This window comes from Amyelois transitella, chromosome 14 (assembly GCF_032362555.1).
Source record: "Amyelois transitella isolate CPQ chromosome 14, ilAmyTran1.1, whole genome shotgun sequence".
In the NCBI taxonomy this organism is placed as follows: Eukaryota; Metazoa; Arthropoda; class Insecta; order Lepidoptera; family Pyralidae; genus Amyelois; species Amyelois transitella.
In genome coordinates this window covers 6779025-6798723 of record NC_083517.1, presented here as the reverse complement: position 1 = coordinate 6798723, position 19699 = coordinate 6779025, and the positions used below count along the sequence as shown (strand labels likewise).

Sequence of the window (19699 nt, the reverse complement as noted above, 5' to 3'; positions counted from 1 at the left end):
CCCTTTATAGATAGGTAGGTAAGTTAAAACTATATCTATTTATACGCCCAAATACTTTAGTAAATATATTTAAATAGAGGTTAAAAAAAAAAACAAACGGGTATCGATTTTCTGTATAATATAGCAGTTTTACATTATCCCATATACCTAGGTTTAAAAAGTTATCTCTGGTAGCAGCGCCTATAGCATGGCACGGCCGTTTCTATTGCGCGAAACACTAAAAAGCAAAATTGCGATATTTTTTGTGCGAAAAAAGCGGCATCTTGCATGCCATGCTACAGGAGCTGGTGTACTTGATAGATACGACGAGCCATGAGGTCAAAATTCGTGCATAATGCCTGTTAATTATTGAAATAATCTGTATAGTGCCACTATTGCAGTGTTGCCAGTAGCATAATATAATAACAATCAGCGTGGGATGTTGATAAAATTACTAATATTTAACGATTTTTTTTGATAAATATACATATACCTATGTAACAATTCCCAAAAAATAGATGAGTAGCGAATTATCATTTTATATATAATCTCTTTCTTTCTACCAAGGAAAAATATGTTTAGCGTAACACGCAAAAAATAAAGATGCGTTTCCCTTCGTGTAACAATAGAAATTTAAACATTAAATTCACATCATATAGATTCTTCATGAAAAATATCCTGTTCGTCGCACTTGTCGGGAAGGCACACGAAAAACTCTATGAGATTCATAATTGGTCCTCTGGAGAACGGGTTTTGATACCGCCCCCTTTTGTCCCTTAGATATGGATACCTCTTGTAATTAAACATCTCGTTGGTCGTCAAATTCATGCAAGCGTGCAAAACCTGAAAAAAGACCTTTAATTACTACATTTTAAAATAAGTTAGTTTGGCCCTCAGATTACTCATTCATGGGAAATTCATAAATAATTGATAAAAAGATTTATGACCAAATAGGTACCTACCCAATTTAACATATAAAACATGTTACTAATTTTGAAAATTTCAATGCACACCACTAAAACCTAAGCTCAGCGTTATTAGTTACTGCTCTGTATAGTTTGTTTCAGTATGACTAGCAAATTATGCAAAACCAAATTTCTTATTAGAACACTTACCGAAGTACATGTGAGTATCCATCCTAACGCGCAGAATGTTATTGCCTCCAACAGCCCCAGCGCATACAAGAGTCCAAAACCTTCCAGTACCAGACAATAACAAGCAAAATATATTGATAGCGTGCAATTTATGGCAACACTCATGACGAAAAGGAAAAACCACATGCGGTTCCGGACACCCACACAGTTGTAGATGAAAGGGCAGTGGTGATCAAAGTACGCGACGCAGCGTTTGCAGATGCGGCAGTGTTTCGCTCTGTGGACAATAAACATATCCATTGGCCTTTGTCTTTTGACTACGTTCCAGGAGTGGGTTAGTCTGATCATATAGATGGAGCGACTCTCGTATGACCTCTGTGACTCTGCTAGCAGGAATTAATAGTTTTATAATGAAATTCACAAGAAAAACATGGATGTGTGGTATTAGTATCAAAATTCAGTTTATGTTTTGCAATGTACCGATGGCACCTAGGTACTTAAGTAACAACCTTTTTAGTTTAAACTTTGCCTTTTTCTCTCACTTTAATAAGACCTATTTTATTCCTTCACAAACAAGTAGATATTTTTCCATCTTGCATATTTTATAAATACTTAGCCTAATTAAAGAAAAGCCCTTCACTCACCGTAACGGTCTGAGGCATCGGCAAGTATGGCACAATCTTGACAAAATTACGTTTCTTTTCTTCCACTTGTCGTAGTAGGGTATCTGTCGGATTGCCCGGTAGTAGGTCTCAGAATTCTGTGGGATGTACCCCGGGTCCCGACGGTTGGCTATCACCCAGCTCAGCCACATTATAGCGTTCCAATACAGGAAACAGTAGTGAGAGAGTCGCAGGGTGTTCCATGTGAGCGGTATACACTGGAAATAGATGTTACCATGTTATTCGCATATTTAGGAACAACTAAGAACTCTCTTTTCTACACACTCTTCTTTAGTTAACTCCTTTGGTTTTTAGGAAATGTGCTCCAAAAATATTTCATAGTAAATTCGAATCAAATTACTTATTTTGTTAATTTATTTATTTACAAGTCATGTACACAAAAAACATATAAATATGTATGTATTGTATAAAATTACCGCTGCTGAATAAACATCGTAGATTATGATGAATAGAAACGTACTACTTTACTACTATAATTATAACTACGAACTTATCTACCATATTTTTTTATACTTGATCTAAGCTACCATGGGATCTTAATGATATTTTTAAAGTAAGAAGAAAAATTTAAACCTGAATACTCACTCGGATAACATACATAGGGTAACCCCACAGCAACACAGAGATCAAAAAGAACAGCAAAGGGCCTTTGGACTGTCCGGCGCCTCCAAATAGCAGCGCCCACAGTTCAGAGAGTGGCGGCATCCAATGAGACTTCCTCTTCATCTCTTTTTGAAGCAATTTCACCACCTCGGCATGCCGGTGGCTTTGGGCCAGCATCAGTGGGGTTTTGCCGTTCTTGTCACGTGGTTCTAATTCTGCCTTTACCTATAACAACGAGTTAAATAGTTTTATTGCGATATTGCATGTAAGTAATTAATTAATATTGAATTTAGCCGCGCTCCTGGGCTTCTCTTCCGTAGGAATAAAAAGTAAGTAAGTACTTAAATAAATGCTTTATTGTTTACTAAAGGAGGCGGGCTTATCCCTAAGTGGGATCTCTTCTAGCCAACCTGACAATAAGAGGATCGCATACAAAATTGAGACAAAGGTGAACAACAGTTCATTTACGAGTATGATGCTTAAGACTTAACAATCATATACATACAAATATAAAAAAGTAAATATATAAACATTTACGTATACTAAATTAAATTCATAACCAATTCCAGACCCGAAATAGTCAGGAATCTGTAAAAGTACTATAAGGATGTTTGTTTGTAATATCTTTATTGCATAGAAATAACCACAGTAACAAGAAAATAGTTATAAAAGAAACAAATCACTTGCAATGGCAGACTTATTAAATATAAATATATACGGGACAAATTACACAGATTGAGTTAGCCTCGTAGTAAGTTCGAAACTTGTGTTACGAGATACTAACTCAACGATACTATATTTTATAATAAATACTTATATAGATAAACATCCAAGACCCAGGCCAATCAGAGAAAGTTCATTTCTCATCATGCCCTGGCCGGGATTCGAACCCGAGACCTTCGGTGACACAGACAAGCGCACTACCGCTGCGCCACAGAGGCCGTCAAAATGAAGGGATCTCTTCCAGTCAACCGGAATTATTATGATTATGATGTTATTCCATGTTTATTCTTGGTAGGTAGGTACCCCATACCCGTGTACCAAATTTCTTTTATTTCGTCCAGTTGTTTTTACGCGAAAGAAGAACAGAAAGAAAAGAAAGAGTAACAAATGCACATCTAGGTATACATCCTTATCTACAAACTTTAGCATTTATTATATTTATTAGGAGGATGCATGGACATCCTTAATTCTTAGAAATTCCCACGGCAGCTAGACCATAAGTATATCTAAGACTACCCTTATAAATAAGTAGGTACTTTTTAGGTATGTAGTACGTATACATATCATACTTCAATGTAGGTCAAATTACTTACTTTCTCACATAGCAAACGCACGCAGGTAAGATTGCCGGACAAACACGCAAGGTGCAGGGGTGTCGACCCGAAGTTATCCGTGCAATGTAATGGTACGCCCGAGTATATCAGCAGTCTGACCAGGTCTGCATGACCCTTATACGCGGCCCAGTGTAGGGCTGTGTCTCCGTTGATGTCAGACAGTCTGGTGGCAGCCCCCATGCCGAGGAGATAGGCAGCGGTCGCGGTTTTACCGTACATGCACGCCGTCATTAGGGGTGTCAATCCTGGAAATATATATTTTGTTATTGTATATTTAGCGCTAGGTATTTCGGATTGATTTTTACCCAAGGTTCTAGCGAAAATACTTAAATGAAAAGCTTTTAAACGTGGCAGATTACTTTAAATAAACCAGTGATTTGACTTTCTTCGGAGATGATCTGATTTGGGATAAGAAACTGAGATAAATTGAGAAGAGTTAGTTAGTAGAGAACCTTTAAAGTCAGCTGCATTAACAGCTACTCCACATTGCAGCAACACTTGTACTATGGATGCGTGGCCCTTCCGACACGCCCAGTGGATGGGACGTGGGCCCTGGAACGATACAAAGACAAGTATGAATTTTCTCAACAATGAGATAGATATTAACATCCTGGCGTTTGTTCCCGTTGTGTCCTTTTATAGGTAGGACCTAGATAACCCCTTTGACCATTTTATATTACATGCTCAATTGCTCAAACCTCTTAGTTTTTGTTATTTTAAAAACTCAAATGTGTATTTTAATCAATGTTATTGAGTTTAACAATAAGGGTCACAACATTAAATCGTTTAGATGAACTTATGCCCAAGTTCGTTCTATGTTTCTTTAAATACAGTCCAATTAACCAAAGTGCATCAAATGTCCGATCTCTCTAAATGAGACTTTATCTCTTTTAAGTATATTTTATAAGCTCATAGCTATACCTGCGTGCCCAGACAGGAGAGGTCAATAGGCGCCCCCCTCTCGACCAGGTAGCGCATCACAGCCACGCAGCCGTCCAGGGCCGCCCAGTGTGCCGGAGTATAGCCATGCTGATCACGAGCGCTCAACACCTCGACACCTAGCTTCTCTACCAACCGCTCGATCTCAGATACCTCGCTAGATTTTATAAGAATTTATGGTTAGTATTATAATGCAGCTGTAAAACCATTCAACTATACTTTTAATGGTTATCATAACTTATTGAACTTGAACAGCTAGATGTTCTTTACCCTGAGCGAACTGCTTCAAAAATGAGCTGATGGAGGTCAGAATTGTGGTTGTAATTGGCGATGGTTCTCGGTGGAGCTTGTGGGGCGTCCGGAGAGAGGGGTGAACACGGGGGGAGAGGCTCCTCCGCCGCCATGCTGCATGGGGGCGGCTGCGGCAGCGCCCAAACGCCGCGCGCCGCCCCCGGACTTGGATACACCTGCAAGTCATCGTGGTATTATTAAACCTACATTAAAAGGCTTTCTTTAATACAGAAAACATAGTATTATGAATAACTGTATCTACCTAAGTAGTCTCTCTATCTTGGCAAAACTTATCCATATTTTAATAACCTATTTGCTTTGAGAAGGAAAGCGACATTAGGTACGCGTTGTATGAAAATTTTGTCATACAGGAGACTTAGGTAAGTAAAACGGCAAGCTATACATATTTTTTTCTTCAATATTAAAAATACTACTCACACAATCTATGCGCTAGACAGTTTCTTAGAAAAAAAATAATGGATGGTTTAGAACCCTCCATACAAAGAGGACAGTTCGATCGAGCTTATATTTTTGCCGATGAAGTTGCTCCTGTCCATATAACTAACAGCTAGTTTTTAAATATTTATAGGTAATTCAGTAAAAACTAACTACTACCTACCTACTTCTTCCAAAACTAACTAAACTTTCTTGTGATTAAATATCGGTCTTCAAATAGAAAGGATTCTTAAATATGTCGATACTTTACCTAATTAAGTAGTTAATACTTGAGTTGGATAACTTACTATTGATAGGTTGGTTAACGTTACTTGACCAAAAGTTTATGTTAACAATAAGAGGGTACCAACCTATAAGTTTACAATACGAACAATTAACTGCTACTTATTTACCTTACTATTCACGGCGAGGCCGCCGCCTGCCACGACAGAATTTTCGCCGTCCGCCACGGCCTCACTGCCACACGAATACACCGTGAATTCTTGATTTTACTCACAGCTAGAACTAGTTTCCTTCTACTGGATCAAAGACCGCAGTAGCATGACAAACAAACATTCATATTGATTCACGAGAAGCGGTATAGAGCATGCGCCAAGTTTGTCGCAAGAATTCATGATACTTATGTCATGTAACTTTAGACCGCCAAAATTGATTTTTTGCCTGCGACGTGAAATATATATTACCTAAATTTGCACCAATGATCTTCTGATTAGGTACTTATCTTATTAGATTTGAAACAAAAAGACACCAACAGCTTAGCCCATTCTCATGGCGGTAGGCCCGTTTAAGTCCTTAGATAACTATAAAAAGGAGCCGGAGAGACGTCCATACTTCTGTAGTGCGTGAATCAGGATGAGATTCGTCTGATCTCCGCAATCTTGCACGGTACCTAACTTAATTTTATACTACAAATGACCAGGAAGATAAATAAGACAAAAAATAAGAAATCATCAGAAAGATTCCACAGTAAACTTCACTTGTTCTAGAAAAGAGAAGTTACTCATGATACTCACTCCTTAATGTGTGTACACTTAAGTAGGTCTTAAACCGCCACTATTAGTCAGAGATGACTCATGGGATTTTTATGGACATAAATTTGTGACCAAAAATTTATTTTTGCATTTCAGTACCTAGGAAATTTAGAAAAATAATTTTGTAATAAAAATAGTTTAGATAAAAGACATTTAATAAATAAGTCTTCACCAAAGGTAATGCTTTTATGTACTGTTTTGTTCTTGAAACTAAATTATATAATTATTTTAAATATTTTAAATGACTATGAATATGGACTGTCCATATTGCTTAAGTTTAAGCCTATAGTAAGTTTTATTCACAATGGTATAAAAACATATCCAAGTGAATCTGAATCAAAGAAAAATTTCAAAATCATACATGAGCTAATTTCAATATAATTAAAACACTATGTAAAATTGTGAAAATGAACTTTAATTCAGCAAATTTTATACTAAATGTATAAATATGATATAATCTAGATTTCGTTTCACTACCTACGTAGACATCATGTTATAAAAAAGTGTACAACTAAAACTAGTAGCTGATTAAACATCTCAATGTGGCTTATCAATTAGTAAGATCTTGTAAAAGCACTTTCATTAAAATTGTTTATTATACTTAAATAATAGATAAAAATAATGAAGCACAGTAGCTCACAAATGATAATGAACTTCCCAACAACAATCATCGTCAAATACATCTTTAACTTCTAGTAAACTTTTAACGAGCAAACTGAATAAATTATTATCCGTAATACAAGAAACAAACTTAACAATATTGATAGCTCAAAGTAATATAATAATTTCAACAAGTGTTTACATGCCTCACACTTATCTGCAGTAAAGGGTTGGGAATTGGTACTATTTTATGCAATATTGTATATTAAGGCAAATTGATGATAAGGTATTCTTTTTGTCCATTTATTTTAGTACTGATATTGTGATTAAAGGTATAGTCATAGCATTATCTCTTTTGAGTTTTGAAACTAACAGACAGCGGCTGTCCGTGCAAGACATACCCGTTCACTGCCTGTATGGCCATGGCTGCCTGGTCGTAATTTCTCATGGTCACAAATCCAAACCCTTTACTTTTATTTGTTTGATGATCTTTGATAATTTTTACTGACACAATAGCACCATAAGGTCCAAATAATTGCCAGAGAGTCAGTTCCTCTACTTCTGGGGCAATATTATAAACATAAATAGACCATGTACTGGGAGAGTTGTGGTCACCCATAGCACCCATGTGGTTTATCCAATGATAAGGTTTCACCAAAGGATTTCTAGAGAAGTTATTATTATTGTTTTTATGTTTATTAGGGTTACTCTTATTAGCATACTTAACAGTTAGTGGGTGTAAAAAGCCAGGAGGTGTGGTACCATTTGTATTTTGAATGGCTCTTTCTGCTTCATATTGATGCTCGTATAGAACAAACGCTATTCCAGCCGCTATACGTGAATTAACTATTTTACCATATTGTGCAAAAAGTCCATGTAAGTCTTGCAAGGTCAGTTCATTCGGCAGGTTACACACGTACAAGTTCCAGTCTGCTTCCGGTTTCGTAGGAGGTTTCAGTTCTGGATTGAGTAATGCGTGAGACACTTTCAGCGTCTTGTTTTGCATTAGAAGTCCATTGAAAGCCTTGCGTGCCTTTACAGCGTCTTCTGGCGAGGTGTACTCTACGAATCCGTACCCTCGGTTTGCGATCAGTTTACAACTTTCTAGTTTGCCCATTGTAGAAAATAATGAATACATCATATCCTGGGTCATAACTTCAGGTATGTAATTGACAATAAGTTTGGTGGGCGATTCCTCGGGTCCATAATCGTTAATTCCATGACAATTTATACCGTCTTGACACGATTCCGACATTTTTTAATTGTTGACGACAAATGACATTTCCGTGCAGTAGGTGGGTACCATTTTTATTCGTTCAAAAACTAACTGTCCACGTCTCAATAATAAAAAAGGCATCCAAGCATTTTTTTAAAAAGATTTGGTATCAATCGATAATGGTAAAGGGGTGACTAAAAACCCCTATGAAATACCTGAGATGATTGCTGTTTTCTGGATCCTATAGCATTAATCAGATATTAATTTAAAATATCAACCAATGCAACCAGTAGTCGATAATCCATAGACTAGACGATATGACTTCTGAATTCGTAAGTAATTGGAGAGTGGGAAATTTGAAATTGTAGGTCCCTATGAATTCTATATAAAGGACACCAATTTTTTTGCTAGATTACATACTTTACTGTTAGGCTTCTTCTTTTAGACGGTGGGCTAACTAGCCAAATAGTTTAACGTAGCTTTTCAGTATTTCGAAGACGGTTGGCTCTGTCTACCCCGCAAAGGATTAAATCGTGACTTATACGTAGGTACATATGTAGATTACTTTAGTCATTTTTTAGAAATATTTAGAAACATCCTTCACTTGCCACGATCTCTTCTTTTCAACAGAAGTTCGTCTTGGCTCTTCTGGCTTAGGTACCCTTTCCATGATTCCCATTCACACTCTTTTTTGCTTATTCAACCTGCTTCCATTTATCTTGTACATCCAATGATCATAAGTGTGCGTATGGGAACATAAATTAAATGACTAGTATATGGTTGTGTCTACGGGAATATGTATAACATCAAAATCCTAAAAGCAGGTTGACTAAGCAGATATTAAAGGAGAGTGTAGAGGGAAAGGTCGGAATGACCTAGACGACCGTATCTTGATCAAATTATTAAGGACGTCCAAGAGTCAGGTCAAGAGTACCCGAAACCGCCGAGCTTGCATGGAGAGAGTTATGAACAGTGGCGTAACTATACCATTCGTGGCTCGTGGAAAATTCATCGGATAGGTACGTTCTAAAACTGGGTTACAACCCTTTTTTTACAAAAGCTTTGAATTTTTAATATTTTTTTTACTTGTGTAGGAAACTGAGTGGGTAACAAAAATAAATCAAAGACTAAAACTTTTTTTTACTAAACATGTATGATAAATAAGAAATGTTGGAAGTTGGGATTCTCCTCTGACCGGGGGCCCCTTCCGGCTGGGGGCCCGTGGCATTTTGCCGACTTGCCACCCTGTAGTTACGCTACTGGTTATGAATATGGATGAAGCGAAGGAAGTATGCAAAAATCGTGGCAAGTAGAAAGAGGTAGTCTCTGCCTACCCCTCCGGGAAAGAGGCGTGATTTTATGTATGTATCAAATCCTAATGATACAAGTCCACGAGGAAATGGGGACCAATCCGATTACGTGTTATAATATGCACAGCTGCACACAAATACTGTCACGTTTGTAGGTACCTGTGATGCGATTGCAAGTGTACTGTACTTACTAGACAAAGGAACTAGGAAAGGAAAGGAGCGAATATATAAAGATCCTTCAAATAAAACAAATCATGCGTATGTAGGTTATATTATTTATCCACGTTAAATACAATTAATTTTAAAACACCAATAGTTATGTGCGACAAGAAGCATGGATCCTTATATAAGAACATTGAAGTGTTGGGAGCATCATATTCTTCTCTTTGTTCAATATTTAGTAGGTACGAACAGGTAAAATACTAGAGCAAGGACATTTAAAAAATACGATTTCCTTATTTATAATTTTTTCGTGTAGCTTTTGATGGGATCCGTTTTATCTGCCTTCTTTATGTACAAATCTGCTCAACTTACCTAAACTTTTCTACTTTAAATCATCAGCAAAGATCTGCAGCAAGATTAAAAAAAAATAACCAAACTTATGTACTTACTAAGTACCAAAGTGGGCACTTTCACTAAAGTGCCATAAGCGGCCGAACAGAAAACAGGTTTACTTACCTACATACCTTCTTAAAACTACAGGCCATTCTTTTATGATGAAAAAATATTTTAAGTAACCAAATACTAGAAGTCTTGTTAAAAATGCTTCTACTTTCAAAGACGACAAGATTTTTGATACCGGTACCGTAGCAGTGTCCCTCTTAAAGCGATAGGATTATGCACAATGATATTAAAATAAATTTCTTGAGAAAATTAAATGATTTCCTACGTCTTTCCTTAATGCCTATGCTAGCTGTGTCGACAGTGCAATGCAATCTTTATACAATACATAATTTGCAAAGCATACTAAAAATATACATATCTAATATAATAAAAAACTTATATATATATACATATATATATGATTATATCAATATTATTTAAGATTATAGTTTGGACATGACATGAAATAACAAATTTAAGTAAAATCTTAATAGCATATATTTCTAGTTAGCTTCTGTTTTGAGCAGTTTTATATTTGCAATAACAAATTTTTAAAGATCGCAAAATGACAATCTTGTTTGGGAGATAACCGTTCTCTTGGTTACCATTATTAAGAAGGCTGATTCAGCATTCAATCGGGTCCCTTCCAATGTCGATATGATGATAGTTTAAAAATTGTAAATAAACCGCGTATATACCAATATTATTATTGTCAGTTTTTACTGTTCAGCTATTCTCGTTATGATCATCTTTGGTAACAATATAATTTTCTCAGCATTATTTCAAAGGTGGCCAAAAAGGTAATGAATGCAGAATGAGCCTGTAAATTGTTACTAAGGGTATGGTATAAATTATTATCTCTTTTAATTTAAATATAACTGTAATGTTCAATAGTCATGGTTATTAATTTGATAATGTCAAATCTTGTTTAATTAATTTCTATTTTGCAATATGCGACAATTAACATTTCATAAAAATATAATTTTAGAGATAAATATTCCATATACATACATTCACATAACAAATACCTCTGTAATAATAAATTTTAGCCTTACATTTTTTAGCGAATTTAGATAATTTATATAATACCGGGCTATATTAATTACAGTTTAAATATTTAAATAATCAACAAAACAATAGATTGAGTAAATAAACTTAAAATAATCACAGCTGTAAAGTTCATATTTGTAAACATTTCAATCATAGCATCTATATAAATTTATTACATAAGCAAAATACATAATAGTATGTACCGATAGGTATCTTCAATAGATAAAGCTACAGAGTCACTAAGAACCCGAAACTTTTAATATAATTTAGAAGTATGTTAACCATATTTTGACGCAAGTAATACTTAAAAAGCTTAAAATTAAATAACTTTTAGTTTATGTTCTGCTCAAACAAAGTCACCTAAATGCTACAGTAAACAACGTTCAAAAGCAAAACAGATCAAAATAATTACTACTCACAATTATTGTCAGATCGTTAATATACAATAAATAATTCGAAAACTCTTTGGTTCTAGTCAAATAACGTCTATTTTCAAATAAATATATTACACTTTAAGCGTGGTTTAAAATAGCCTCTAAACTTGCATAAGTACCAAATCCGAATCCAGTTATTCCAAATATAATAATAGCGACGTCTTTCCATAGTTTCCAGTTATGCTTTCCGAGTTGGTCGGGCCAGAAGGTTACTATTTCGATCAAGGGCGGCAAGATGAGGGCTAAGGCCGAGCTACTAAATGCACCCACCAGTGAGATTATACCGCTCAAGTTTGGAATCAGGGCAGCCGCTATGACTGTGAAGATAAAAGAACATTATATGTTAATAACGGATGTAATAATATGGGTCAAACACTTCGATCAACTATAACTAGATAAACAGATGAGAACAAATTAAACAAAAAACGGCCGCACTTTTAACAGTCATTTATACCACAGTCGTATTTACAGATACATATGTATGTAGTATCTTCATGTTAATTGTGCGCTTTATCCATTCAAATCCATTTTAAAATTGATGGGCGAAAATGTTTCTGGATTGGACTGTAGGTTGTTTCTCAAACTCAAAATATTTATTGTATAACTGTGTAGTGTTAGGACATGTGGATGGAAATACATTTAACAGTATTCAGGCATGCAATATTATAAATTATATTATATTTTTGTAGGTACGGCTATAGTCAAACATAAGGTTTTTTATTTGTCAAATAAAGCATCTGTATAGGTAAATAAAATAGAAAAGACGTCCTTATTGACTCATAAAAAACAATATCCATACTAATAAAAAAGATACGAAAATATCATTAGAATTAAATTTTAATTAATATAATAAAATAAATAATTAAAACATTTGCAAAAAAAGAATTTCGGAAGAGGCAGGCTTAATTTTTTTCGGAATTTGCCACGCGAGCAATGCCCCGCGAAAAAGCTAGTAAGTATGTAATAATTTTACTCGTAAAGCGGCAATTATTTTTTCAAAGCGTGACCAATGCTTGGTTTGGTGACCTGTGATTTCGACCTTACTGGAACTGATATCGTGGTGTACTGTTTAGTTTCATTATTATCAATTTGAATTAGGTTGTTGGTAAGTTTAACAATTTACCATTCAACATAAACACCTCATTAATTATGAAACTAGCTTTAGCACGCGTGGATCTTATAAGTCCCTTCACCGTTACTTATTTAGAAACTGTATTATGAGAAATTATATGACGACGAAATTTCGCCATTTTGGATTGAACTGTAAAATTCTGTTTTAGATCCAATCGAATCAGGTAGCTTATATTGAATTGTTATAAAGATAATATAAAAAAAGTTTATCACAATTTCGTTTTACGTTATCTTTGCCGGATAGTAAAAAAGAAAGCAGCTATTGAGCGTACCAAAGTTTAACTATATAAATCAATGGTGATGTTACTACCTACATCATAAATATCTTATCTAGTTACATGTCTCGTGTCTGCATTTCAACCTCGATACGGGCCACTCGCAATAATGAATAAAATCAATAGTGATATCTGTGAAATTAAATGTGGTGCGGTATGTCTGCATGTATGATATAAGATGATCATATTTACATTTGTAGTCAATAACGTGCATTCCATAGAGAAAAATGTCTAAAGGGATTTAATAAAGGGGTTTCACTCATTAATAATTGTTTTAAGCAAATTTAAAAAGGGTGTCGGAAATAGTAAACAATGTACCTACTATGCTCACACTTACATGTAATAAAGATGAGGACGAATCGAGTTACAGCTTCGCCATGTTTCAGGGCGTCTTCGGAAGTTAATTTCGACTTGACGTAAGGCCAAACTATATTCATTGGTACGTAGAATTGCAGGCCATAAGACAGGAATATCGAAGCAGCCATGACCGCACGAACGCTTTGAGCTAACCTGAAAAAAAGATGTGTATCTAGTTTTAACAATTAGTAGGTACAATTTTACGAGAAAGGATTAAAATGAAGCTTGCCGGAGCTTCACTCCCGTGATAATAAGTCTGTGCCCAATTTCATCAAAATTGATGATCATCAGCTTGGCATGGTGTCTATTTACTAACGTTTATTTCTTCCTCCTGGCGTTAGTCACAGTTACATGTCACCTCTTTGACCACCAGATGAGCCCGTCTTTTACCATGATCCTATAGTGACGAACATTTATTTATTGAAACTTTATTATCCAAAAAATGTTGATATTCTGCATGCATTATCTTTCAACTCTTGGATTAAGCAAAGAACTTAAATTTGTTGTATTAAATTGTCTTAAAAGTAATAAACATGACATAAAAATATGTACCTTCGTGGCTTGGCAAGAAAACAAAAGTTTAGAAATAGAAAAGTCTAGATGAATAGAACTTTACCACCAATAGTTATGCTATAAATTGGAATTGCGAAAATGAATATATCTTAATTCGAAGTCTCGACTACGTATACGAAACGTTAATAGCTTTTCCATTACAGCGAGGTCGTAACCCAGATAACGTCATCCACCCCATAATATTTACATAACTATGTAAAGGTTATAGAATTAATTGAAAACGAACAGACGAGACAGGACAGGAAGTTTATTGTTCTGATAAATTTTAACGTTATAGTAATTTTTTTAAACAGATTTGATGTCAAAGGCGCATAAACTTGAACCTAAGGTCCCATGTTGGATTCCCAATCATCACGATGAAAAAGGGTACTTTAATTAGTTTGAATCTTAGATGTTTCTTCCTCCTAAGGTAGTTACCTACATTCGGCCCCCTCTGGAGCACAACCCGGTGTGCGCCTTATGACCAATATACTAGATTGAGTAAGGCCTATCAATTTGAATGACAGTATATCTACATACATAAACAGTCACGTCTTCATCCCTTGCGGGGTAGACCGAGCCAACAGTTTCGAAAAGTTGCCTTTAGTGTGCTTTTATTCTTAAGTGCCGGATACCACGCAGCTATATCTATAATTAAGAAATTCAAAAAAATTCAAAATTTTTATTCATTATTATAGGATATTATTATATCGCTCAATAATTGTCGTATGGTTTAACAACTTGGTTGACGTCAAATAAATTACTTAAAAACTAAGTTTACTGCCGCTTCCAAGGCGTCAGTGCAGAAGAAGCGGTAACAAACTGCACTGCAGCATTTTCATCAACAACGTCAACTTCACAATATTAAATTATATTTAGAATAGAATGTGGACGGGAGAATACATTGTTCACGGGAGATTTATATATTTATGAGATTTAATATTGAAAAAAGAAAAATATATATATATTATGGATTGGATTATATATTTTTATTGGATTATAGATTATATATTGGATATGGATTGGATGGATTTTAAAAAGATTTATGTACAGAGTGTACTGAAATTTTGATTTAAGTTCAAATTAAACTACAATTAATTACGAGGTTCCTGTGCCAAGCTCGAGCCAGATGTTTTTATCATTAAGGTAATCATCAGTCCTATAATAAGCCTTCCCACAAAGTACTTTCTTTACATACTCTTTGAATTTTCGGTTGGGCATATCAAGAACAGACTCCGGCAACCTATTATAAAATCGTATACAGTTCCCCATAAATGATTTACTGACTTTGCTAAGCCTATGAAACGGCATGACTAATTTATGTTTATTACGTAAATTTCTATCAGTTGTGGCACTAACTTTTTGAAAAAAAGAGGTATTTTTCCTAACATACATTATAAGATCAAAAATGTACTGGGACGCTACTGTAGGTATGTTTATTTTCTTAAAGAGTTGTCTTAACGAGTCTCTTGGTCCTAAGCCGTAAATTGCGCGAACGGCCCTTTTCTGAATTATAAAAATAGTTTGTATATCAGCCGCGCTACCCCATAAAAGTAAACCATAAGATAACAAGCTATGAAAATAGCTGAAATAAACAAGCCTAGCTGTAGCTACATCTGTCAATTGTCGGATCCTCCTAACAGCATAAGCGGCAGAGCTAAGTCTATTGGATAGTTTAGAAATATGAGCACCCCACTTAAGCTAAGCTTACTTTAAGCTTAATACTAGCAAAAAGATACATCTTTCAAATTTAGCTTTACCACCAAATATAAGTATGTATCTCTATAGCCACATTATAAGTACTTACTTATAATGTGAAATGAATACAAATAATTTCATTGCACAAAATATACAAAACCAGAATCGTCAATATAATGTATTTATTTAAGTTATCTAATGTTAATGTGTTGGTCCTCATTCTCACGGAAAATCTCCTACAATTATCATTTATTTATCAAATACTTGTTTATTTATTACTTCACTCCTGCATCAGTAGAACCTAATTAATAGGTTCACACGATAAGTCACTGCACACATAAGAATGTAAACCCTTAAGTGACATCAGTAGTAATAAAAATAATATTATTTTTAGTCTGGTATCTATTAGCTAGTAGGTACTTTAATAAAAGGAGACGCTTTTCATGTCTACCAAGAACAATAACTTATCAAGAACAACAATATCTTTATCCCAATAATTTTTAAGACTTTAGATCAAAAAATATGAGCCAAACAAAAAATATGTAAAAACAAATATACAAACCCTAGATTGATTTGAAATGCGTAATAGTGTATATATTAGAGCCAGCTTCTATATAAAAAATTAAAAAAAAAAGCTTCCTTTTTACTTACATGTCATTTGGTAAATTCAATGTAATGCTTCCCAAGACATGTTCACCATACTTGAGGTACCCAAAGAATCCGATACCCGTGTATAAAACCGCCACAATGACCATGCCTGTGTTGAGAACACCAGTCCATCCTCCAAAGGCCTCAGGGTTTTTCATATTATTCTCTAAGGGTAAAACCTGAAATGTGTCATCAAAAATATTTAAAAAAAATTGTGTTTATATAGACCCTTTTAAAGACTATTTACTAACATCAAAACAAGCAACTTTTATCCTGTGTGTTTTTGTGATTCGTAGCCTTTATTTTGTATACATAAATTTAAAAATCTTATTTCAAAATCTACACGTTTCAGCTCAGTGCTGTTCAAGAACCCACATACAGTAGCGAAATCAAACTTTGCATTAAGACAACAGTCAAACTATAAATATTAATATTTTAGTATTTATGTATGTATAGACAAAATTGATATAACAACAGATGTAAGTTTATAATGTTGCCTTTGAAAGGAAAAAAGAGAAAGCCTTTACAACTAATTGTATATTTGTAATATCATAGGCTACCAGTTTAATTATATAATTGCACCCAACATGGGGAAATAAGTTTAAGCAGCTCTATAAATCTAAAGTTTGACCAATCTTGTAGATGCAATTTGAAAGCTTGGGTCAAGCCATATTTATAAAAGCATTAAACTTACCACTCCAATTCCTTCAAAGGCATATATAGCAGTACCAAAGTACAAAGGTAACTGATGAAAGCTTGAGAATTTCTTGATTGTCTTTGTGTTTGGCAGGTCTTGCAATATGTAATAGAATGTTATGACTAGGCCCCAAGCAGTCATTATAGACGCAATTAGTGACACAGGCGTCAAATACTTTAAGTTCTTCACCATAGCTAATAATAATATGGGAATAAACAATAAAGCTAAGTAGGTGTGTACACTTAAATTTATGTGGAAAAAACGGAAAGTATCTTGCAAGTTAGTTGCAACAAACAGAAAGTACACACAGCAAAATCCCAATTGTGTTATCACCAAAAATACATTAACAACTTTCCTGAAACAACAATTACATGTTGATGATGATAATGATATTATTGATATTAAGCAAAACAAAAACCAATATTAATATGTCACATATTTTATTGTATTATTATCAGACATTAATTAATTATGAAACGAGAGATCAGAGCCAGATGAAGAAGAAACAAGCCACATCAAGACAATTTGCATGCATCCAGAAAAGATGGCCTACATATATTGTAATATAAAAATAGAAAAAAATGCTTGTTAATCAAAAACACCATTATATAAAAAAAAGTATGAAATATAAAAGCAAATAAAAGTATAAAAACATTTTGTTTGCTTGAGCTTTTTATATAATTACTACTTACTTCATTTTTTGTGCGTATGGTCTTAGTGGAACTGGTCCTAACATAAATGCATCCTCAACTACTTCAGAAAAGCTCAGAGCCGGCCGTTGGTTTCTAACACACAGCTCATGAGAGCATTGCACCAACATATGCATGCAATGTGTGCATATAAAACCCATTAACAGTGTTCCAAACACACCTGCATGAAAAACTTACAATCAGTAAAAGTTAACTTACAATACATATTAGAATTTTTGATTTTTAGAATAGATAAGATTTATTTTCAAAATTGGATACAAGGTATCTCTTATTGACGTCACATCACATAATCTAATTATAACTACTACTGCTTCCAATTATTATAATAGGGTAACATGGTGTATGTTAAGCTAAACAATATCACAATGTCTTGCCTTAAAGATTATGTACAATATTGAGATGGAGTTCTGCTCTTTGCTTTTAATTAATATGTAGTCGAAATAATTTAATTTGTTAAAAATAAAACATGTAAATCTTACCAAAAATCCAGCCTGCATTCTTGAATGCATCTGGCATAGCCAGTATTCCGGTGCCTATATTGCCTTTTAGCAGATGAATCAATGTATCAAAATTAGAAGTTGGGTGTTCCAAACATCGTTCGGATGCAGGATGATATTCGGTTTTAGATTTCTCATCTTTGGTCAAATTTGGATCATTTACCAGCTCCACATTTTGCACATCTACGTTATCAATAGGTGTACTCGAACTCGGTCCAGTCAAAAGGGGCTGCTTTTCGTCAGAAATCATATTTAATGTTTTAATTATTTTTATTCTAATTCCATTTCACGATAGTGCTCCAAATATTCTTGTTAAAAGTAGGTGTTCAAAAACATCAATCTCTTACTTGATTCAGATGTTGAACAAGAAAGTGGGTAAGACGAATTTATTGATTGTAAAATAATAATGCACAGTGCACAAAACTGTTCGAAGGAAGGTAAGGTAACAAAATTTAAAAATTAAAACATCGATTCGACCAATGACTTCAGTGAATGCTTCCCTGTTTTGATTGATTTGAGATGAGACAGTTTCTGTGAGTGAGTGGAGTTAGTTGATTAGGTAGGTACCTATTGAAATTATTCTGAATCTGATTAGGTACTTAAGTCACTGTCATAGATGTCACCAGTCACCACATCCACTTTTATTTCAGCTTGGCTCAATGTTGCTAACACAGAATTTTATAGTTTTTAGGACTACAAATACTACGGGGCCGGCCGGTGAAAGATAATCGTAGATGGCGCTTTTATAGCTCGTTCTCCTGTATTTTTTTTAAGTTTATTGTTGTGTGATCTTGATAGCATTTTTGTGTGTTTGATTGACCATTACTAGGCAAGTTCAAGAATTCATAGATGAACTGAAAAAACGAGGGGCTTCCTTGTAAGGAAACAAGGCAGCTCTAATAGAATGGTAAGACTATTCCTTACCTATAAAGCAATTTTAACATACACACAAAGTACGTCTATATCGGTTGTGAGGGACAGACAGAACCAACAGTCTTGAAAAGGCTAAATGGCTACGTTTAGCTGAATGGCTTCATGATGTAATTGCAATTCAAACAGTGACAGGTTGCCCATCACTTACATAAAGAATTCCAAATTTTAAAGCTTAACCCTTAGTCGCTTTTTACAACATTCTATTTCATCATCTAAAGTGCCGGAAACCATGTGACATTTATAATCGGAGTTTATTACTCTCTTCATGCTACTGTACTTCATTCAAGCTCGTCGGCTTGTACCTACTGAAATAAAGGTACAATATTGACTAGACACGGCTTTTTATTAAAAATGTAAAATAAAGTATGATTTTAAAGGCATTTGTTACTTCATTTTGTTTTTCTTCTCATGGCTTTAAAATTTTAACATATAATTTTCAACAAAAAGACGTATCAAGATTGTATACCTTTATTTTTGTACAGACCTACATAAAGTAATGTACTATATGTTCATCGAGGCCAAAACACTACCTATACTTAACACTTTGTAGAACCCAAAGACATTAAGTACCAAAG

At 34.4% G+C, this 19699-nt stretch overlaps 3 protein-coding genes across 3 annotated transcripts; all 3 read right to left on the bottom strand.

Annotated features, from left to right (window-relative positions):
- Positions 1 to 253: 253 nt before the first annotated feature.
- Positions 254 to 5912, bottom strand: LOC106132361 (uncharacterized). Its single transcript, XM_013331742.2, has 9 exons — positions 5775 to 5912; positions 4906 to 5102; positions 4618 to 4792; positions 4149 to 4248; positions 3676 to 3941; positions 2342 to 2584; positions 1718 to 1953; positions 1095 to 1350; positions 254 to 822 (listed from the first exon to the last, which is right to left on the bottom strand). The coding sequence occupies exons 2-9, from the start codon at positions 5037 to 5039 to the stop codon at positions 631 to 633; spliced, it is 1602 nt and encodes a 533-aa protein (XP_013187196.1). The 5' UTR covers positions 5040 to 5102; positions 5775 to 5912; the 3' UTR covers positions 254 to 630.
- Positions 5913 to 6807: 895 nt separating this feature from the next.
- On the bottom strand, positions 6808 to 8309 carry LOC106132310 (ELAV-like protein 2). Its single transcript, XM_060947918.1, has one exon. The coding sequence runs from the start codon at positions 8266 to 8268 to the stop codon at positions 7360 to 7362; it is 909 nt and encodes a 302-aa protein (XP_060803901.1). The 5' UTR covers positions 8269 to 8309; the 3' UTR covers positions 6808 to 7359.
- Positions 8310 to 9801: 1492 nt separating this feature from the next.
- On the bottom strand, positions 9802 to 18786 carry LOC106132443 (proton-coupled amino acid transporter-like protein pathetic). Its single transcript, XM_013331863.2, has 6 exons — positions 18174 to 18786; positions 17677 to 17854; positions 16982 to 17339; positions 16291 to 16466; positions 13370 to 13542; positions 9802 to 11943 (listed from the first exon to the last, which is right to left on the bottom strand). The coding sequence occupies exons 1-6, from the start codon at positions 18439 to 18441 to the stop codon at positions 11705 to 11707; spliced, it is 1392 nt and encodes a 463-aa protein (XP_013187317.1). The 5' UTR covers positions 18442 to 18786; the 3' UTR covers positions 9802 to 11704.
- Between the last annotated feature and the right edge of the window lie 913 nt (positions 18787 to 19699).